At 36.4% G+C, this 23,970-nt stretch overlaps 2 protein-coding genes across 2 annotated transcripts in view; both read right to left on the reverse strand.

The window, feature by feature from the left end:
- Positions 1-23,970, reverse strand: part of LOC133084715 (uncharacterized) — a 48,550-nt gene that overhangs the window by 11,305 nt on the left and 13,275 nt on the right. The window contains exon 2 of the mRNA XM_061181485.1: positions 913-1,113. Within this exon, the coding sequence (XP_061037468.1) occupies positions 913-1,083 (171 nt within the window). The 5' untranslated portion in view covers positions 1,084-1,113. The remainder of the gene's footprint in view (positions 1-912; positions 1,114-23,970) is intronic.
- Positions 16,717-23,970, reverse strand: part of ZBTB25 (zinc finger and BTB domain containing 25) — a 121,416-nt gene continuing 114,162 nt past the window's right edge. The window contains exon 5 of the mRNA XM_061180897.1: positions 16,717-16,745. The gene's annotated coding sequence lies outside the window, so the exon portion shown is untranslated. The remainder of the gene's footprint in view (positions 16,746-23,970) is intronic.

Here is a 23,970-nt window from a genome sequence, read left to right on the forward strand (position 1 = left end):
AACTACTGAGCCTCCACTCTAGGGCCTGCGAGACACAACTACTGAGCCCGTGTGCCACAACTACTGAAGCCCGTGCGCCTAGAGCCCATGCTCCGCAACAAGAGAAGACACCGCAATGAGAAGCCCGAGCACCACAACGAAGACCTGCTCGCTGCAACTAGAGACAGCCCACGTGCAACAACGAAGACCCAATGCAGCCAAAAATAAAATAAAATAAAAAATTTTTTTAATGTTCTATATTTTAAAAAAAAAACTGAGTGATCAAAATATATTGGATCAATGAATGAATGAATGGAATAAGAGACTAACTGAGTGAGTAGTGAGTGAGTAAGTTTATGCTTTGGGGCACAGTAATTATAGAAATAGTATAATATAGGTATGGGTATGACAAGCAATTCTGTGAAGAGGTAGTGAAATAGAATCAAGATCTCCTGAAAATCATCCTACCTTTTCCCATTCCACATTTAGGATTGACCTTTTCCTTATAGATGCAGAGAAGCAGAAAATAGAGAAGGAAATTGTCTACAAGATAATTATTGAGGAATTTCACCAACAGCCCCTTCCCAATGCCCATCATATCTAGTTGACACAGTACACCTGAAATTCCCCCTTTAGAGAGTCATTCCTTTGAGCTCCTTTCCCTCTAATCCTCTTTTAAAAGTACATTAAGAAATATGTTAACAATGCTTACAATAAATATCAAATATGTACAGTAGAGAAATGGGAGATATGGAGTAAGGAAAGGCTTTTTGATACAATCAGAATGTTCAAAAGTTTGTAGCAAATTTTCCTCCCTTTCCTAATATTAAGAAAAGTACAAATAGCATTAACAGCTTTGAACATTAGATAGTATAATAAAAGATGATCATTTTCATTGTCAAAGAAACGCCTTATACTTCAGGAAATTCTTACTTTGTTCGTGTCCAAGTCTAATCTCCCTGGAAAAAGGTCATTAATAGCAATTTTTCCTTCCAGATGTTTCAAGGGTCTTTTTTGTTCCATATACTTTTCCTCAGTATCGGATGATTCTCCAGCAGTTTCTTCACAGTGATGATACTGCTTCTCCAATTGCTTAGTGAGCATCTGAACTTCCTGCTGGAGGCCTTCAGCTCTCTGCAGGGAAAAAAGATAGATAGAACATCCTGATGGTCCATGATTTGTATTTTTCAAAACTATTTGCAAGTTCTAACTATATTGACATTGTAGTAACATTAAGTTACTAAAATAGATGAGTGGGGAAGACATTTAAGAAGATTTGACATGTATAAGCTAGTTTTTAAAAAAGAAACAGAAAGGTTTGATATACAAAAATAAGACATTTTCGTGAGTACTGAGAAATAAAACTGTATAATGAATTTTAAGAGAGCAGAGTGTAAAAAATTTGTAACTGTACAATAAACAGACTACTGTGTAGTAGGTTTTACTAATATTGAATTTAAGCAATACCTATTTTTATCTGAATTTTAGGGTGAAGAGTCATGAAATTTTACTAAAATGATTTGGACATAACAAGGAGATATATACACTTAAACTTGCTGGATCAATCTTTCGATAGACTTCACCAGTAAATTCAAACAAATGACTGACTTGATAATTTATTTTACTGCACTGACTGAACTGACCAGTGTTTGATCATGATGGAAACATTATCCTCACCACACCACTATTTTTAAGCTAGCATTCATTGAGCTTACTGAACTGAAGCATTTATCATGTATTAATCCATTTAATCCTTACAACCATTCTGTGGGACAGGAAATAAACCTACCCCAACCCTACCCTCACTCCTGCCAAAATTTACAAATGAAACTGAGGCACAGAGAGCATAAGTAACCTGCCCAAGAGCACACAGTTGCTAATGGCAGAGCTGGGATTCATACCAGGCCTCTCGGCTCTTAACAAACACACTATACTACCTCTACTGTGATAATGGACATCCTCTTCCCTTTTATCACTGTAGTCATAAAAATAAACTCAGAGCCACAGAGTTTACTAAATCAGCTAACATCAAAACCCACATCTTAAAACTAATTTGAAAGAGTAACTCATCTGTCAATACACTTACGGACTTCCAAGATTGCTCATTTGCACCAGTCTCCTGAATGCTCTCTTTCACACCTTCCTCTGTGGCTGGTATGGGTTCAACACTGTTGCTGGGAAGAGTAGACAACTGACTGAGGAATTTCTGATAGAGGGATGGCGCAGTTTTAGTTTCCCAGCTGAATGAATACGGAGGTCTGTCTAACTCAGGTAATTGTTTTTCCTTATGGATCAAATCTTGTTGACATTTATCCCAAATTTTCTGTCCATCTTTTGGTCCTTCAGAGTGAAAAATGTTGTCTCTCTCAAAGTTCTTGACCAGGATAGCTTTATCCTTGTCCTAAATATGCCAACACACATGTTAAACTTCCCATATGGAATTTAATATTGAGACATCTACTTCCCTCCTTTTGAAATATAAGTATAGTCATAATACAAAGCTTCAGGAGAAAAGGCTCTCAATAGAAATAAAGAGTTACAGAGTCGTAAGAGAGACAAGGACATACTCAAAAGAGTAAACTAGAACATCAAGAGGTATTAAAATTTTATGTGGGGGCAGGTGGGGAGGGCAAAAAAAAAATGTTCTCTACTTTGAGAACATAGGAAATTTAGCTTAGAGAAGCAGCTAACCGAACTGCTCCAGTTTATGGAGGAACTGTTTACAGAATATTTTGAGCTAATAAATGTAGGAATAATGATAGAATTTTAAAACTCAGCATTTTACTTCTCCTAACAAAATAACTGATTCAGGCAAGGATTGTCAATGAATGCTAAGACTATTAAGTGAAAAGCTGGCAGGGAAATGGATATTTTCATAAAGACTTAATTATGATTATAGAACATCATTTAATAGTAACAGCTTTGATAATGTAAAAGCATAAATAAGTCACATTTCTTTCCCCCAACCTTTCCCTTTTAAGCACCCTGCTTCCACTGTAAACAGGAAAAAAATAAAAGATAATGCTTGTACTTCTCCTTCCCCCCACTTCTCGCAAGAATATTCTGGCTTTATAAATTCTAGTCTTCTTTTCACCTCTTGCCACATTCTATTCTGAAAACTGAGTAATCAAGTTTAGTTTCTGGGCTTTTTGTCATGTGAAACTGGGAAATAGAAGGGGAGCTAGAGTTGTTGAAGTAATGATGGGTTTGTCTCACTAAAAGCCCAGAAAAAAGAGGTAGAATAAAAGAGCAGTGGAAGAAAAGGTCAGAGCTACATGGACTCCGGTGTGGGAGAGTTTTTCGGAGATGTGACAGATAAGTCAGAGAAGAGAAAAACATGGAAAGTGTTACTGTGAATTACTTGAAAGAGGTGATTAAAAATTGGAATTACTTTAAACTCTGAAAGTAGTTGCTGAATTTTTTTAAGTGGAACTCCTCACATTAAGGGGATCATGATGGGCCTTATTTTACATTCAGAATATATAATAAACAGTTTGGGTCCATGGATTTCAAAATAAACTTTTACCACTTCCTTGACAGTAGTCCATCTCACATCCTCCTCCAACATTCTTCCATAAAACTTCCATTCATCCTGTGAATTGCTATCTACTAGGGACCAGGATAACCTCTTCCTTCTAAACCCAACTCATTCCATAATTCTAGATTTCAATGTCCAGTGTAGATGATCCACCAATTTAGTTTTGTGACTCCTGTGCTTCAGTTTCAATGACTTTCACCTACACCCCTATTCAATCCTTACACCCAAATCCAAAAACCCAGATGTTGTCAGCAGCAGGAACTAACCCATACCAGAAATTTAAAACTTGAATATTTCACTCTCTAACCACCACCTCCTCCCATTTCTCTCAAAGCTCCATTCCCTCTATCCTTTACTTTAGTATCACAGAGACCTTCAGATCTGCCTTGCACTTTTTCTCCATACCTCAGAAACTCTTCCAGTCAGCCATGCTGTACTGCTTCCTTTTATCCTCCATAAGAAGAGGACCAATAAACCACTCAACATTTGCCAATTATCGCCTGGAGTAACACAAGGTAATAAAAATCCTGTTTCTTCAAAAATCAATCAAAATTTGTTCTCACCTTCATCATGAAACTGTCTTCTTGTTCTTTCATACTCATATAAGGGGTGAATCTGTTAACACCTGCTAACTTTTTCTCCAAAAGGTCTACTTTTCGCTCTGCTTTTTTTCTTTCAATCAGATGTACTCTGTGTAAGATATTGGCAGGTAACGATATCTTGAAACCAATTTTCAAACTTCAATTAAAATAATAAAAAGAAATATCCCCCATTTAAAGTATATTAAACATGTGTATCAAGTAAAAATGTATTTCTTATGAAAAGAACTGTGCAGTTACCCAACTATTGCTAGGGAGAGATAAGAAATGGTAGAGAAATGAAGAGAACAACAATCCAGTGTTAAGTCCTGTAGTAGTTCCCCTGGGGGAGGTCAATTTTGAAACCAGCCTTTTCAAGAGGAAATTTGAGTATGAATATCTGTCTGCTACTATGGTAATATTGTGATGATCAGGAGGTTCCACATGTGTACAAGCACAGTGGGCCTCTGTATTTGAGGGTTCCACATCCATGGATTCAACCAACCATGGATTGAAAGTATTCAAAAAGATTCTTTTCAGAAGGTTCCAAAAAGCAAAACTTAAATTTGCCTCACACCAGCAACCATTTACATAGCATTTACATAGTATTAGGTATTAGAAGTAATCTAGAGATGATTTAAAGTACACAGGAGATGTGCATGGGTTATATGCAAATACTATACTATTTTATATAAGGGATTTAGCATCTGCAGATTTTGGTACCCTCAGGGGTCCTGGAACGATCCCCCGTAGACACTGAGGGACAAGGGATGAGGGAACAAATGTACTCCCATTTTAGTAACACTTGCATGGGTTCTTCAACTGAATCCCTGAATGGGGTTGCACGAGGGGTAAAGGAATTAGAAATAATAATACAGCAATAGAGAATAGCATATGTAAAAACTTGTTTTATTATCAAATATACAAACAGTTAATTATTTGGTTCTTGTTTTGATTAACCATTGGTAGGTATTGGTAACATTTTCTACCTTGAGGCTAGGTTAAAGTTTCAGTCCATCTTCCATGTTTTTTATGTTCTCTTCTATCTAAGATTTGCATCCTACAGAATTAGTGAATTTGAGTCAGGTCAAAGAAACTATCTGAATTATCTAAAGAGAAAATTTTAATTAAAATATAAATATTAGAAACATGTAGGTCACACTCAAAAGGTCTAACACCTGCAACTGTAGTCTTAGAATGAGAGTAGACACAGAATGGGACAGAAACAATATTTAAAAAAAATAATTCCCAAGAATTTTCCAAACCTGATGAAAAACATCAATTGATAGATTAAGTTCTGCAAATTCTAAGCAGGATAGATACAAATAAATAAATAAATAAAAGGGACATTTTATAATAATAAAAGTGACAATTCAACAGAAAGATATAGACATCCTATATTAGAATGCAAATAGTTTCAAAATACATAAAGCAAAAGTTGAACTAAAAGTGAGAGACACAAATCCACAATCATAATTGGAGATTTCAACATACCTCTTTCAGTAACCAATAGAACAAAAGCAAAATGTGCTGGGTCTGAAAATTTATTCCCAACTGCACTAAATGCAAAGAGAGGACAGCTAAAGGGGCTGGGGACCAGATACGGCCTAAGAACAATCCTTTGTCCCAAGTCTCCTCCAGAGTTCACTCCATAGGAACAGCTTCCAATTCTCTCCCTCTTCAACATGAACATAAATATGAAAAAAAAAGTGTATGGTATGCCACATAGCCATCTTCCTTGTTGGCATCAAAGACAAAACAAAAAGTCCAGAGTGACTCACTCTACAGCCGTATTAAAAATTGTGCTGAAGGGACTTCCCTGGTGGCGCAGTGGTTAAGGGTTCGCCTGCCAACACAGGGGACACGGGTTCGAGCCCTGGTCCGGGAAGATCCCACATGCCACGGAGCAGCTAAGCTCATGTGCCACAGCTACTGAGCCTGCGCTCTTGAGCCCACACGCTGCAACTACTGGAGCCTGCACGCCTAGAGCCCGTGCTCTGCAGCAGGAGAGGCCACCGCAGTGAGAAGCCCGCACACCACAACAAAGAGTGGCCCCCGCTCACCGCAACTAGAGGGGGCCCCTGTGCAGTAATGAAGACCCAACACAGACAAAAATAAATAAATAAATAAATTAATTAAAATTTATTAAAAAAAAATTGTGCTGAAGAGTCTGCAATGCTTGGTCAGCTGTTAGGAGTTAAACTATAGACCAACTTCAGGTGGTAGCTTATCACTGAGAAGATAATTATTGGAATGATGAATTTCTTTTAAACAGTTCTTCATTTGAACTTTGTCAGTCTTTTTTCATACACTGCACAACCAGAAAAAAAGGAAATCCTACTCTCCCTCTTGCTAGCCTTTAATTTTAATAATTTCTCAGCCTGAGTAAAGGTTTGTTTTATCACTTAGTTTTAAGATCCTATATATTTTCTTTTCAAAAGAGATTTTTGGAAATGCAAGACCCGGAAGAAACTTCAACCTATGCATTGAGGCAATATATACTAACTAATGTAGAATAGAAACAGCTTCACATCTGAATACAATAGCTTTTCATATTGTATGACTTACTTAAATATTATTCATATTATAAGAGGGAAAATTAATGACTTTGTTTCCCCTCCTATCAACTAAGGGCACATGATCAAATATCTCCTCTGTCTGTAAACCAATTAAGTAACCACGGGTCTACGAATAACACATTGTATAAAGGACAAAACCACACAATCATCCCAATAAATGCAGAAAAATCATTTGACAAAATCCAACACATTTTAATGATAAAAACACTCAACAAACGTAGAAGGGAATTTCCTCAACCTGATAAAGGGCATCTACAAAAAACCCATAGCTAACATCATACTTAATGGTAAAAGACTGAACCCCCCCCCCCCACCACCACCTAAGATCAAGAACAAAAGAAGGATGTCTGTTTCTCACGACTTTCTTTCAATAATGCACTGGAAGTTTGAGTCAAGGCAATAGACAAGAAAAGTAACTTAAAAGCATCCAGATTAGAAAGGAAGAAGTAATACCTCAACATAATAAAGGCTGTATATGACAAACCCACAGCTACACACAACATCATACTCAATGGTGAAAAGCTGAAAGCATTCCTTCTAAGATCAGGAACAAGATAAGTATGCCCACTCTTGCCACTTTTATTCAACATAGGTTTGGAAGTCCTAGGCACAGAAATCAGAGAAGATAAAGAAATAAAAGGAATCCAAATTCAAAAGGAAGAAACAAAACTGTCGCTGTTTGCAGATGACATGATACTATACATACAAAATCCTAAAAACACCACCAGAAAACTACTAGAGCTCATCAATGAATTTGGTAAAGATGTAAGATAAAAATTAAAATAAAGAAATCTGTTGCATTTCTATACACTAAATAAACTATCAGAAAGAGAAATTAAGGAAACAATCCCATTACCACCACATCAAAAAGAAAAAAGTGCCTAGAAATAAACCTACCAAAAATTATGAGACACCGATGAAAGAAATTGAGGACAACACAACAGATGGAAAGATATCCCATGTTCTTGGATCAAAAGAATTAATATTATTTAACATGAGCGTACTAACCAAGGCAGTCTACAGATTCAATGCAATCTCTATCAAATTACCAATGGCATTATTCACAGAACTAGAACAAATAATTTAAAAATTTGTATGTAAACACAAAAGACCCGTAATAGCCAAAACGATCTTGAGAAAGAAGAACGGAGCTGGAGGAATCATATGCCCTGACTTCAGACTATACTACAAAGGTACAGTAATCCAAACAGTATGGTACTAGCACAAAAACAGACATGTAGACCAATGGAATAGGATAGCAAGCCCAGAAACAAATCCATGCGCTTATGGTCTATTAATCTACTACAAAGGAGGAAAGAATATACAATGGAGAAAAGACAGTCTCTTCAACAAGTGGTGCTGGGAAAACTGGACAGCTACAGGTAAAAGAATGAAATTAGAACATCCTCTAATACCATATATAAAAATAAACTCAAAATGGATTGAAGACCTAGATGTAACACCAGATACCATAAAATTCCTACAGGAAAACATAGGCAGACGCTCTTTGTCATAAATCGCAGCAATAATTTTTTGGATGGGTCTCCTACAGTAATGGAAATAAAAGCAAAAATAAGCAAATGGTACCTAATTAAACTTAAAAGCTTTTGCACAGCAAAGGAAACCATAAACAAAATGAAAAGACAACCTACAGACTGGGAAAAAGTATTTGCAAATGATGTGACCGACGAGGGTTTAATTTCCAAAATATACAAACAGCTCATATAGCTCAATATCAAAAAAACAAAAAACCCAATAAAAAAATGGGCAGAAGACCTAAATAGACATTTCTCCAAAGAAGACATACAGATGGCCAATAGGCACATGAAAAGATGCTCAATATCTCTAATTATTAGAGAAATGCAAACCAAAACTACAGTGAGGTATCACCTCTCACAGGTTAGAATGGCCACCATCAAAAAGTCTACAAATTATAAATGCTGGAGAGGGTGTGGAGAAAAAGGAACCCTCCTACACTGTGGGAACGTAAATTGGTGCAGCCACTATGGAGAACAGTATGGAGGCTCTTTAAAAAACTGAAAATAAAGTTACCATATGATCCAGCAATCCCACTCCTGGGCATATATCTGGAAAAGATGAAAACTCTAATTGGAAGAGATACACGCACCCCAATGTTCATAGCAGCACTATTTACAATAGCCAGGACATGGACAACCTAAACGTCCATCGACAGATGAATGGATAAAGAAGATGTGGTATATATATACAGTGGAATATTACTCAGCCATAAAAAAGAATGAAATAATGCCATTTGCAGCAACATGGATGGACACAGAGATTATCATGCCAAGTGAAGTAAGTCAGAAAGAGAAAGACAAATACCATATGATATCATTTATATGTGGAATCTTAAAAAAATGACACAAATGAACTTATTTTAAAAACTCACAGCCATAGAAAACAAACTTATGGTTACCAAAGGGTGGAGGAGGGGGGATTAATTATGAGTTTGGGATTAACTGATGCACACTACTGTATATAAAATAAACAACAAGGACCTACTGTATAGTACAGGGAACTATAGTAATATTTTGTAATAACCTATATGGGAAAAGAATCTGAAAAAGAATATATATATATATATACCTATATCTATATCTATAGCTATATATCACTTGGCTGTACACCTGAAACTAATACAACTTTGTAAATCAACTATACTTCAATAAATAAATAAATAGAAAGGAAGAAGTAAATCTCTTTGCCGATAACATGGTCTTGTATAGAGAAAATCTTAAGGAATACACACACAAACACACACACACAGAAAAACCTATAGGAGCTAATAAACAAGTTCAGCAAGGTTAGCAGGACACAAGATTGATATAGAAAAATCCACTATATTTCTATTCTCTGAAAATGAACAATCCAAAAACAAAATTAAGGAAACAGTTCTCTTTCCAATGCATAAATAAGAATAAAATACTTAGAAATAAAGAAATAAATTTAACAAAAGAAATGTAAGACATTCACTAAAAACTGCAAAATATTTTTGAAAGAAATTAAAGACCTAAATAAATGGAAAGATGCCCCATATTCATGGATTGAAGACTTAATATGACAGTATTCCCCAAATTGATCTACAGATTCAACACAATCCCTATCAAAATCCCAGCTCCCTTTTTTACAGAAACCAACAAGCCAATCTTAAAATTCATATAGAAAAGTAAGGGACCCAGAGTAGCCAAAACAGTCTTGAAAAAAAAAGAAAAAGTTTGAGGACTCACATTTCAAAACTTACTACAAAGCTACAGTAATTATGACAGTGTGGTACTGGTATGAGAATAGACATATAGACCAGTGGAATAGAATTGAGAGTCCAGAATTAAATGAATACATTTATGGTCAATTGATTTTTTTTGCAAAATTGTCAAGACAACTCAATGGGAGAAAGAATTATCCTTTCAACATGTGGTCCTGGGACAACAAGTGGATCTTCATATGAAAAAGAATGAATTTGACTACTTTATATAAAATAGATAACTAATAAGGACTTACTGTATAGCACAGGGAACTCTACTCAATACTCTGTAATGACCTATATGGGAAAAGAATCTTAAAAAGTGTGTATATGTGTATATGTATAACTGATTCACTTTGCTGTACAGCAGAAACTAACACAACATTATAAATCAACTACACTCCAATAAAATTTTTTTAAAAAAAGAATGAATTGGGACCCCTAACTCACACCCATAGAAAAATTAGTCAAAATGCATAAATCGTACCAATGTTTTCTTAGGTCAGTCTCCCACGGCAATAAAAGTAACAGCAAAAATAAACAAATGGGACCTGATCAAACTTACAAGCTTTCGTACAGCAAAGGAAACCATAAACAAAATGAAAAGACAACCTACAGAATGGGAGAAAATATTTGTAAATGATGCGACCGACAAGGGCTTAATTTCCAAAATATACAAACAGCTCACACAACTCAACAACAAAAAAACAAACAATCCAATCGAAAAAGGGGCAGAAGACCTAAATAGACATCTCTCCAAAGAAGACATATAGATGGCCAAAAAGCACATGAAAATATGCTCAACATCACTAATTATTAGAGAAATGCAAATCAAAACTACAATGAGGTATCATCTCACACGGCTCAGAATGGCCATCATTAAAAAGTCCACAATTCATTAGGATTTACACTTAAGATATGAAAAACTATTACATGTATATTTGTCTCCAATAAAAAGTTAAAAAAAAAGTCTACAAATAACCACTGCTGGAGAGGGTGTGGAGAAAAGGGAACCCTCCTACATTGTTGGTGGGAATGTAAATTGGTGCAGCCACTATGAAAAACAGTATAGAGGTTCCTCAAAAAACTAAAAATAGAGTTGCCTACATGATCTAGCAATCCCACTCCTGGGCATATATCTGGACAAAACTATAAAAAAGAATGAAATAATGCCATTTGTAGCAACATGGATGGACCTAGAGATTATCATACTAAGTGAAGTAAGTCAGAAAGAGAAAGTCAAATACCATATGATATCACTTATATGTAGAATCTAAAAAAAGGGTACAAATGAACTTATCTACAAAACAGAAACAGATTCACAGACATAGAGAAGAGACTTGTGGTTGCCAAGGGGAAGGGAGTGTGGGGGAGGAATGGACTGGGAGTTTTTGATTAGCAGATGCAAACAATTATATATAGAATGGATAAACAAGGCCCTACTGTATAGCACAGGGAACTATATTCAATATCCTGTGATAAACCATAATAGAAAAGTAAATAAAAAAGAATGTATGTATATGTATAACTTAATTTGCTGTACAAAAAAATTAACACAACATTGTAAATCAACTATACTTCAATAAAATAAAAATTTTTTTAAATTAGTCAAAATGGATCAAAGACAAAAATTTAAGTACTAAAACAATAACTATTAAAAGAAAACATACATGTAAATCTTTGTGATACTGGATTAGGCAATGGTTTCTTTGATATAACACCAAAGACACAAATGACAAAAAAAAAAAAAAGATAAACTTCATCAAAATTAAAAGATTTTGGAAACCAGCCTGGAAGTTGCTCAGAAGTAACCTCAAAAAGTTAAACATAGAGTTAGTTACTTTACGACCCAGCAATTCTACTCCTAAGGCATATACCTAAGAGAAATAAAACATACAGTCATATAAAAGCTCATATAAGAATGTCCATAGCAGCTTATTCATAAAGTCCCCTGCAAAGGAAACAACCCAATGTTCATCAACTGATGAATGGATAAATAAAATGTGGTGTATCCTTATGATGGAATATTATTCAGCCATAAAAAAAATGAAGTACTGATTCATGCTCAACAGTGATGAATCTTGAAATCATTGCGCTAAATGAAAGAAGTCAGACACAGAGGCCGTATATTGTATGTATTATTTCATTCATATGAAATGTCCAGAAAAGGCAAGTCCACAGAGAAAGAAAGTAGATTGCCAGAGACTGGAGAGAGTGGAATGGGGAGTAACTGCTAACAGACATGGGGTTTCTTTAGGCGTTGATGGAAACATTCTGAAATTAGAGAGTGGTGATGCTTGCACAACCTTGTGAATATACTAAAAACTACTGAATTGTATATTGCAAAAGGGTGAATATTAATGAAATGAAAATTATATCTCAGTAAAAAATATTTTTTTAAAATATAATTTTGAGTCTGTATGTAAAATTCCATTAGATTTAAATTCTGTGATCAATCAGGATATGAGGTTCATATACTATTTGCAAGCTTATGACAAATGACATTTTTGAAAACAAACTAGAAAATTCCCTACCTTAGAAGGTTTTCTAGTTCTATAATTCTTCTAGTTAGATCCCAGTTGCCTCTTTCAAGACTCTGAATATTGGTGTTTTTCAAAGATTTAATTCTGGTTAGAGAAGCAATAAGTTCTTCTAGGTCCTTGATATCATCTTTCAGGGACATTATCTGGAATGACTGTTGCACATTATTTTCTTTGTAACTTTCTAGCTCATTCTTCATCTCTTGCAATGAAGTTTCTTTTATGAAAAGTTTGTTTCGAAGATTTCTTAGCTAATGAGAAAGGGAAAGTGTTATTTAAAAATCATTTATAAATTTGGTTTTAGAAACTTCATGATTTTAAATCATTATGAGTATTTGTGTGTGTGTGTGCGTGTGTTAGTTTCTGCTTTATAACAAAGTGAATCAGTTATACATATACATATGTCCCCACATCTCTTCCCTCTTGCATCTCCGTCCTTCCCACCCTCCCTATCCCACCCCTCTAGGTGGTCACAAAGCACTGAGCTGATCTCCCTGTGCTATGCGGCTGCTTCCCACTAGCCAACTATTTTACGTTTGGTAGTGTATATATGTCCATGCCACTCTCTCACTTTGTCCCAGCTTACCCTTCCCCCTCCCCGTAGCCTCAAGTCCATTCTCTAGTAGGTCTGCGTCTTTATTCCCATCTTGCCCCTAGGTTCTTCATGACCATTTTTTTTTTTTTTTTTTAGATTCCATATGTATGTGTTAGCATACGGTATTTGTTTTTCTCTTTCTGACTTTCTTCACTCTGTATGACAGACTCTAGGTCCATCCACCTCACTACAAATAACTTAATTTCGTTTCTTTTTATGACTGAGTAATATTCCATTGTATATATGTGCCACATCTTCTTTATCTATTCATCTGTTGATGGACACTTAGGTTGCTTCCATGTCCTGACTATTGTAAATAGAGCTGCAATGAACATTTTGGTACATGACTCTTTTTGAATTACGGTTTTCTCAGGGTATATGCCCAGTAGTGGGATTATTATGAGTATTTAAATTATACATTATTATACAATAAAACGAAGACTTCTGAATCTCCTAACAGTAGATTCCAATGTTAAATACATTTCAAAAATCATGTCAAGGGCTTCCCTGGTGGCGCAGCGGTTGAGAATCTGCCTGCCAATGCAGGGGACACGGGTTCGAGCCCTGGTCTGGGAAGATCCCACATGCCGCGGAGCAACTGGGCCCGTGAGCCACAACGACTGAGCCTGCGCGTCTGGAGCCTGTGCTCCGCAACAAGAGAGGCCGCGATAGTGAGAGGTGCGCGCACCGCGATGAAGAGTGGCCCCCGCTCGCTGCAACTAGAGAAAGCCCTCGCACAGAAACGAAGACCCAACACAGCCAAAAATAAATAATAAATAGATAAATTAAAAAAAAAAAAAAGTCAGGTACCATATTAAAAATAATAATAATAATAATGTCAAATTGACACATAGGGTTTGGAATAAGTGATTTTATTCTCATCAACATTAACTTTGTTTAAATCTTGTTATAAAAGTAAATTAGACAAATAATGAATTTTATAATTTCTAGCAGAAAAGAAATACTTGATGCTTTGGCCGTGGATGTTTTGTTTTATGATGGGTTGTAAAAGGGAATGTGGTCACAGGCCTCTCTTCTAAAGAGCAGCCTATGTTTATACCACTTGGTTCCTGGCCTTATTTGTGCTGATCAGAGAAATGGGTAGAGGGAAGAGTCAAGAGAAAGAGCCAGGCTTAAATTGATTATATATATATTTTAAGGCAACTAAAGGAAAGAAGAGATCATAAAGCTATAAAGAGAACCAAGAATGATATGAGACATCACATGACATAAAAGAGCCACCAATGGCTGCCACTGGGGGAAGAGTCCAAAAAGGATTGGAGAAGCAAGGGGTGCAGCTGCTGTGAGGTAAGTTATTTACCTCTGGGTAGCATGTAAAAAAATCTCTGCTCTTCTATCTGATAAGTGAAAAAAGTTCACTAGATGAAGAAAATTGAGGCACTGCTGACATTCAAGGGTCAATTAACTTTTAATTTAATCTAATTTGTTCAAATTTCTTAATAGGCTGTGTGTAAACCTGATGAACCAGTAAGAAAGTAAAGCCAAATTTCTTCTTTTTATTGTTATTTAAAAAAAATTTTTATTGGAGTATAGTTGATTTACAATGTTGTGTTAATTTCTGCTGTATAGCAAAGTGAATCAGCTATATGTATACATATATCCCCTCTTTTTTTGGATTTCCTTCCCATTTAGGTCACCACAGAGCATTGAGTAGAGTTCCCTGTGCTGTACAGTAGGTCCTCATTAGTTATCTATTTTATACATAGTATCAATAGTGTATATATGTCAATCCCAATCTCCCAATTCATCCCACGCCATATTTTAGATTCCACGTATAAGTGATATCATATGGTATTTGTCTTCTGACTTACTTCACTTAGTGTGATAATCTCTAGGTCCATCCATGTTGCTGCAAATGGCATTATTTCATTCTTTTTTTATGGCTGAGAAGTAGTCCATTGTATATACGTACCACATCTTCTTTATTAATCTGTCGATGGACATTTAGGTTGTCTCCATGTCTTGGCTATTGTGAATAGTGCTGCTATGAACATAAGGGTGCATGTATCTTTTTGAATTATAGTTTTGTCCAGATATATGCCCAGGAGTGGGATTGCTAGATCATATGGGCAACTCTATTTTTAGTTTTTTGAGGAACCTCTATACTGTTTTTCATAGTGGCTGCACCAACTTATATTCCCACCAACAATGTAGGAGGGTTCCCTTTTCTCCACACCCTCTCCAGCACTTATTTGTAGACTTTTTTTTTTTAACATTTTCACAATATTGATTCTTCCAATCCAAAAGCATGATATATCTCTCTATCTGTTTGTGTCATCTTTGATTTCTTTCATCAGTGTCTCATAGTTTTCTGCGTACAGGTCTTCTGCCTCCTTAGGCTTATTCCTAGGTATTTTATTCCTTTTGTTGCAATGGTATATGGGATTGTTTCCTTAATTTCTCCTTCTGATCTTTCTTTGTTAGTGTATAGGAATGCAAGAGATTTCTGTGTATTAATTTTGTATCCTGCAACTTTACTAAATTCATTGTTTAGCTCTAGTGGTTTTCTGGTGACATCTTTAGGATTTTCTATGTATAGTATCATGTCATCTGTAAACAGTTTCAGTTTTACTTCTTCTTTGCCAGTTTGGATTCCTTTTATTTCTTTTTCTTTGATTGCCATGGCTAGGACTTCCAAAACTATGTTGAATAATAGTGGCAAGAGTGGGCACCCTTGTCTTCTTCCTGATTTTAGAGGAAATGCTTTCATTTGACTTTGCAAAACAGCATATGCTTTATAACCAGAAAAAAGTTCAGGAATACTTTGTTACTGAATAAAATTACATTAATTAGAAATGCTATAATTCCCAGCAGCAAAGGAGGTACGAAGATCAAGCATTTAAAACTAAATTTTTAATCCAGTATGTGTATAAGTCGGTGTCTAAAACATTCTGTGGAATTCAAACAATGAAATAAACCTTATTGTTCTCAAAACATACCTTTATGTATTTTCTAATCATACTGCTATTTAAAAAACACACGCCTGTGAAGCCAGTAATTTTATAGAGAAAGAAAATATGGAAGAGTGGAAAGACCTCAAAATCTGGAGGAACAAGACAGACTGTGGCCAAGACAAATAAGTTAAATTTTCTTATCCGCCTTACATTCTGGTTGTAAGAAATAAAAATAACATATATCAAGGGCCTAACATAGTGTCTGGCACATATTAGAATATAACTATACACTAAATTATAAGCATATGCTAAATTGCAGATGTACACTAAATTGCAGTTTGTGCTCCCTTGGAACTTGAAATTAAGTCATCCAAAAAAGCACTCCACAAACTTTGCTAATTAGCTGCAGAAGCAACTAAAGTATCTGAAATGGAGCAGGGTGGTGCTCAAACAAGGTCGTGAAGATGAAGTGAAAGATTTGAGCTCAAGCTAAAACCCATTTCTCCTCGTCATTGCCCAGCCACACTGATGGTAAGAACACTCTGTGCTCATTCTTTATCTACTATAAATCAATTTTTATATCATTCCATCTCTCATCCCTTATGCCTCACCATGGAAACTCTTCTATTGTGTCAGATTCAACATTTCTTTTCAGTTGTCATCATATTCCACATGTCACTGAAGCTTTTGACACCATTGGCCATGCTCTTTTGCTGGGTACAGTCATTGGCACTTGGTATCCATTCCCGTTCCTGATGTCTTCTTGTTCCATAGAAGTAGAAATAAAACTGTTATTTTCCAGACTCGTTTTTGGAGGCTGGGATTCTCTAGGCCAATGGTTCTCAAACTTTAGCATGCTTCAGAGTGACCTGGAAGTCTTCTTTAAAAACAGATTGCTAGACCCACCCCCAGAGTTTCTAGTTTGGCCTGGGACTAAGAATTTGTATTTTTACCAAGTTTCCAGGTGATGTTCATGTTGCTGATCTGGAGAACTACACTTTGAGACCCATGCTTTATGTAAACTGAGCTGCACCAAAGAGAGATGCATTCTCATTAAGTTTAAATTAAAGGAGAAAAGACCATCTTCCCACTGCTATTTCTGCTGCTAAGCAAGTTCAAGGAGTGGGACAGAAAAAACATTTCATTACCTATTTACCAGTTTTGTGGAAGTTGAAAGGCAGCTGTGGCTGTGCAAGAAATGCTCAATGGCAGTAGCAGCAACTTCTGGACCTTCGGATCTCATCTACAGTGGTGTGTCTTTGCACACATTCATCCAACACTGGCCCCAGCTCCCACACAAAGACTTTCCAATCATTTTGTATACATGTAATTCTCTGTATTAAATAATTTTTTTCGGAAAAGTCAGAGTGGTTTCTGTTTTCTGCAGTGACTCCATGACTGATCCTTGGCTTTCATGAAACCATCTGTCTCCTTTTTATCTCCCTCCCTGATTTTCTTTCCATTAGTGCTGGTATCAAAGAACAATGCAAAACTGGATGTGACAAATCCTATGTCGTGTTTTGTTTTCCTTTAAGTGACCATAAAAGAGGTAAATTTTTTAAAATGAATTTTACAGTTTAGAAGCCAGATAAAGCTTCTCAGCATGAAGAAGAATCTTCAGAATTCAATAAACTCTTCATGGTCAGCACCATAGCCTCCAGGGTTGCACTGACTTCATCATTTAGATTGCTTTTTAATGCCATTTCCAGCACATGACCAATCTTCTTTATAAAATATTGTTTCATTTCCCCCAAAATATGCATATTAAAAGCTGTTCTATAGTTTTGATCCTTGAGCAATCCTCCTAGAATAAATACAACCTTCCTACCATAGAGGAAATGGAAATGGCTTATAGTCTAAAGTTGGGTTTTTAGGATATTCTGGCAAAATTCTAAAGAGAAATCGGTTTTGCAGTATAAAGTAGTGACGACAGGAGTCCTTAAAAAATTATAGCATTATTAAACTAAAACTTCTTAGAATAGAATAGAATCATTAGTGAAATAAATTTAGCAAATTCTCCCTAGAGAAAAAAAGTGAAGTCACTAGTTAAGAGAACTCAGCGTCACTGGTTGATAACGAAATGTTTTAAATCTTTTTACCTTGTACTAAACTCTAGGATCAGATTTTTTACCCTCTTCTTACTTTTCACACAAGTGAAACTTTTACTCCTTGTGTAAAGGAACTATTCTTTTATGGCATTTCTTGAGCACTTCCACTCTTCATTCATTTGTCAGTTTCTATTTATTATCAAAATATGTGATTTGCTTCACCTCTGAGTCTATGTATTACAAATCAGATCCTGTCTTAAGACCTATTTATTTAATCATAAATTAATTTACTTAAAATAATGGGTTAAATATTCTATGAAAGATCTATTTAGAAAATACCTCTTAATAGCAAGATCAAATGTTTAAAAAATGGAAAGTGGGAGCCCCCTGGTGGCCTAGTGGTTAGGATTCTGAGCTTTCACTGCTGTGGCCGGGTTCAATCCCTGGTCATGGAACTGAGATCCCGCAAACAGTGCAGTGTGGAAAAAAAAAAAAAGTTAAAAATTCATTTATATGTAAATTCATTCATTTAAAAACATGTTAATTAGATCAGAGTCATTTTTTACTCACCCTTTTGTTTTTAACTCTCCCCCTCAAGTCATTTAGTCTGTTCATTGTACTTCTAATATGTCTTTCATATCTACCCCTTTTTCCCATTTGTCTTTGTCTTGTTTCAGGGCTTCATTGTCCATCTCATGCACTGTTTGTTGTAAGACATCGTACTTGGTCTTCCCACCTCCAATCTAGCAACCCTCTGAGACATTCTTTATTCAACAAACAAGCCTTTAGTGTCTTCTATGTTCCAGGCATGTGCTAGGCTCTGGGGATCCTGAGAAGATTAAGAACTCTCAAAAATTTCCCAGCTCACTAGGGAGACCAATTTGGAAACAACTAGAATATACCATAACAGGCGCAATAACAGTGGTATGAACAGAATGTTCCAAGAACACAAGCAAAGAATATCTATTCTGCCCTTAGCTGTTTCAGATCATATAATATCACTTCTCCTCAAAACCCTGTGTTGGGGACTTCGCTGGTGGCGCAGTGGTTAAGAATCCACCTGCAGGGGACACGGGTTCGATCCCTGGCCCTGGAGGATCCCACATGCTGCAGAGCAACTAGGCCCATGCGCCACAACTACTGAGCCCGCGTGCCACAACTGCTGCAGCCTGCGCGCCTGGAGCCCATGCTCCGCAACAAGAGAAGCCACAGCAATAAGCCCGCGCACCGCAACGAAGAGTGGCCCCTGCTCGCTGCAACTAGAGAAAAGCCCGCGTGCAACAACGAAGACCCAGTGCAGCCAAAATAAAATAAAATAAAATAAAATAATTAATTAATTTAAAAAAACAAAACAAAACACTGTGATGATTCCCCATCAACTTCAAACTCATTATAGCATGTTATTCTGGCTACTTCATTGACTCCAACCTACTTTTACAGTTCTACACCCCTATCTTCAGTTATTTATTTATTTTTTTTTTTGGCCATGTCGCACGGCATGTGGGATCCTAGTTCCCCAACCGGGGATCGAACCTACGCCCCCTGAAGTGGAAGCGCAGAGTCTCAACCACTGGACCACCAGATTAGTCCTCCTACACCCCTATCTTCAACCTCTATGCCCTTCAAGTTTCACCTTAACTGCCCCTACCTCCAAGAAGCCTATGCTCAGTTTACCTGGTATTTCCTTTCATTGTATATGCCTATCTCCCCACCTTCTAATTTTTTTGTGGATGAGAATCATGGTTAATTTATTTTTATATCCTCACCTCCCAAGTGCCTTATTTTAGTAATTTTCACATGGCAGAACCTCAACAAATGCTGAGCTGAAACTTGATTCCTATCAAATGATCCCAATTTCTGGTAATCACAATAATTGCTCAAGTCTGTCAGCATTATCTTCATTATTTTAACCAGTAAGTTAGGGGGTTCTCTGAACTGCAGTGGTTCAGCGGTACCGTGTAAATAATGAATGTCCCCTGGAGTTGTGTAATGCAGTGGTCCCATTTCCCTGTACTAGGATATAAGAACTATGTTTTAAGATCTTATTTTTAGTTATCTTATTGTTAGGGTATTTTTAAGATAATGTTAGGTAACAGGTTTCTTGAAAAGTACTTAAGGTAGCATAAGTCTCAGACTCACACAACATTGATTCTAGATCTAGCTTAATTTTCCTTTTAATGACCAAACTTTGTCAATTAGTCTTCCAGAGGACTTGACAGTTCTAGTTTTTACTTCCTCCAGATAAACAGTGATTTGCAAACTCTAAGATTTAAAAACACTCCTTCATGAGAAAGACAAATATCATATGATAACGCATATATGTCGAATCTTAAAAAAGGGTACAAATGAACTTATCTACAAAACAGAAATCGAGTTACAGATGTAGAAAACAAATTTACAGTTACCAGGGGGTAAGGGGGAGAGGAATAAATTGGGAAATTGGGATTGACATATACACACTGCTATATATAAAATAGATAACTAATAAGGCCCTGCTGTATAGCGCAGGGAACTCTACTCAATACTCCGTAATGACCTATGTGGGAAAAGAATCTAAAAAAGAATGGATATGTGTATATGTATAACTGATTCACTTTGCTGTACACCTGAAACTAACACAACATTGTAAATCAACTATACTCCAATAAAAATTAAAAAAAAAAAGTCTGACACATGTAGTGGAATATTTAGGAAAGTCCAAAAAAATTACAGCTTATATAACAAAAAACTGGCATTGAGCAATATTTTATTGTGATTAAAAAGTCATGATTTTATGAATTACAAAAAAACCCCCCAAAAAACAAAACAACAACAAAAAAAACCCACCACTCTTGCATTACAGGCATACTTCAGAGATACTGCAGACCACTGCAATAAAGCAAATATCACAATAAAGCGAACCACATGAATTTTTTGGTTTCCCAGTGCATATAAAAGTTATGTTTACACTATACTATAAAATGTGCAATAGCATTATGTCTAAAAAAGCAATGTACGTACCATAATTTAAAAATACTTCATTGCTAAAAAATGCTAACCATCATCTGAGCCTTCAGTGAGTCATAATCTTTTTGCTGATGGAGGCAATTGAAATTGCCTCCATGCTGATGGCTGCTGACTTAAGCAGGTGGTGGTTGCTGAAGGTTAGGATGGCTGAGGCAATTTCCTAAAATAAGACAACAATGAAGTCTGCCGCATCAATTGACTCTTCCTTTCACAAACAATTTCTCTCAGCATGTAATACTTTTTGAAAGAGTTTTACCCACAGAAATCTTTTTAAAAATTGGAGTAAATCCTCTCAAACCCTGTCCCTGCTTTATCAACTAAGTTTATGTAATATTCTAAATCCTTTGCTGTCCTTTCAACAATCTTCATAGCATCTTCACCAGGAGTAGATTCTACCTCAAGAAACCACTTTATTTACTCATCCATAAGAAGCAACTCCTCATCTGTTCAATTTTTATCATGAGATAGCAGCAATTCAGTCACATCTTCAGGCTCCACTTCTAATTCTAGTTCTCTTGCTATTTCCACCACATCTGCAGGGACTTCCTCCACTGAAGTCTTGAACACCTCAAAGCCATTCATGAGGGTTAGAATCAACTTCTTACAAGTTTCTGTTAATGTTGATATTTTAAACTCTTTCCATGAATTAGAAATGTTCTTAATGGCATCTAGAATGATGAATCCTTTCCAGAAGTTTTTCAATTTCCTTTGCCCAGATGCATCAGAGGAATCACTATGGCAACAATAGCCTTACGAAATGTATTTCATAAATAATAAGACTTGAAAGTCGAAATTAGGGACTTCCCTGGTGGTCCAGTAGGTAAGACTCCGCACTCCCAACGTGGGGGACCCGGGTTCTATCCCTGGTCGGGGAACTAGATCCCGCATGCATGCCACAACCAAGAGTCCACATGATGCAACTAAGAAGTCTGCATGCTGTAACTAAAAGATCCCGTGTGTTGCAACTAAGACCCAGAGCAGCCAAAATAAATAAATAAATAAATAAATAAAATCTTTAAAAAAAATGTTGAAATTACTACCTGATCCATGGGCTGCAGAATGGATGTTGTATCAGCAGGCATGAAAATAACATTAACCTCATTGTATATCTCCATCAGAGCTCTTGGGTGACCAAGAGCAGTAATATTTTGAAAGAAATCTTTTTTTCTGAGCAGTAGGCCTCAACAGCAAGTTTAAAATACTCAGTAAACCATGTTGTAAACAAATGGGCTGTCATCCAGGCTTTGTTGTTCAATTTACAGAGCACAGGCAAAATAGATTTAGCACAATTCTCAAGGGCTCTAGGACTTGGGGAATGGTAAATGATCACTGGCTTCAGCCGAAAGTCACCAGCTGCATTAGCTTCTAACAAGAGAGTCAGCCTGTCCTTGGAAGCTCTGAAGCCAGGCATTGACTTCTTTCTAGCTATGAAAGTCCTAGATGGCATCTTCTTCCAATAGGAGGCTGCATTGAAAATTTGTTGGTTAGTGTGGCCACCTTCATCTTGATCTTAGCTAGTTCTTCTGGATAACTTGCTGCAGCTTCTACATCAGCATTTGCTGCTTCACCTTTTATGTTATGGAAACAGCTTTTTCCTCAAACCTCATGACCCAACTCCGCTAGCCTCAAACTTTTTTCTGCAGCTTCCTCACCTCTCTCAGTCTTCCTAGAATTGAAGAGAGTTAGGGCTTTGCTCTGGATTAGGCTTTGGCTTAAGGGAATGCTGTGGCTGGTTTGATCTCTATCCAGATCACAAGAACTTTTCTCCATATCAGCAATAAGGTTGTTTCACTTTCTTATCACTCGTGTGTTCACTGGAGAAGCACTTTTAATTTCTTTCAAGAACTTTTCCTTTGCTTTCACAACTTGGCTAACAGTTTGGGGCAAAAGGCCTAGCTTTCAGCCTATCTCAGCTTTTGATACGCCTTCCTCACTAAGCTTAATCATTCCTAGCTTTTGATTTAAAGCAAGAGATGTGCAACTCATTCTTCCACTTTAATACTTAGAGGTCATTGTCGAGTTATAAATTGGCGTAATTTTAATATTGTTGTGTCTCAGGGAATAGGGAGGCCTGAGGAGAGGGAGAGAGATGGGGAATGGCAGTAGGTGGCGTAGTCAGAACTCACAACATTTATCAATTAAGCTTGCTATCTTATATGGGCACAGTTTGTGGTCCCCAAAACAATTACATTAGTAACATCAAAGATCACTGATCACCACAACAAATATAATAATGAAAAAGTCTGAAATATTGCGAAAGCTACCAAAATGTGACACAGAGGCATGAAGTGAGCAGATGCTGTTGGAAAAATAGTGCCCATAGACTTTCTCAAAGCCGGCCTGCCACAGACCTTCAGTTTGTGAAAAACACAATATCAGCGAAGTGCAATAAAGTGAAACACAATAAAAGAGGTATGCCTGTTATCTTTTATATTAAAGAATCCAAATTTTTGAATAGTTTGATGTTGCATTTGGACATAATGAACCAGAAATATATTCAGAACTTAGCTAAATTTAGGTAACCCCCAAATTCAGATACAGCTTGTTGATAAAAATTGTCAACAAAGGACTTATGTCTAGAATATATAAAGGACTCTAAACTCTCAGAAAACAATCTGATTAAAAAATGGGCAAAAGACTTGAACAGAAACTTTACCGGAAAGGATATGTAGATGGCAAATAAGCACATAAAAATAGGTTCAGGGACTTCCCTGGTGGTCCAGTGGGTAAGACTCTGTGCTCAATGCAGGGGGCCTGGTTTCGATCCCTGGTCGGGGAACTAGATCCCACATGCATGCCGCAACTAAGAAGTCCTCATGATGCAACTAAAAAAACAGATCCCACATGTCGCAGCTAAGACCTGGCACAGCCTAAATAAATAAATAAATAAATAAATAGTTTTAAAAAATAGGTTCAACATCAACAGCCAT

This window comes from Eubalaena glacialis, chromosome 2 (genome assembly GCF_028564815.1).
Source record: "Eubalaena glacialis isolate mEubGla1 chromosome 2, mEubGla1.1.hap2.+ XY, whole genome shotgun sequence".
Classification (NCBI taxonomy): Eukaryota; Metazoa; Chordata; class Mammalia; order Artiodactyla; family Balaenidae; genus Eubalaena; species Eubalaena glacialis.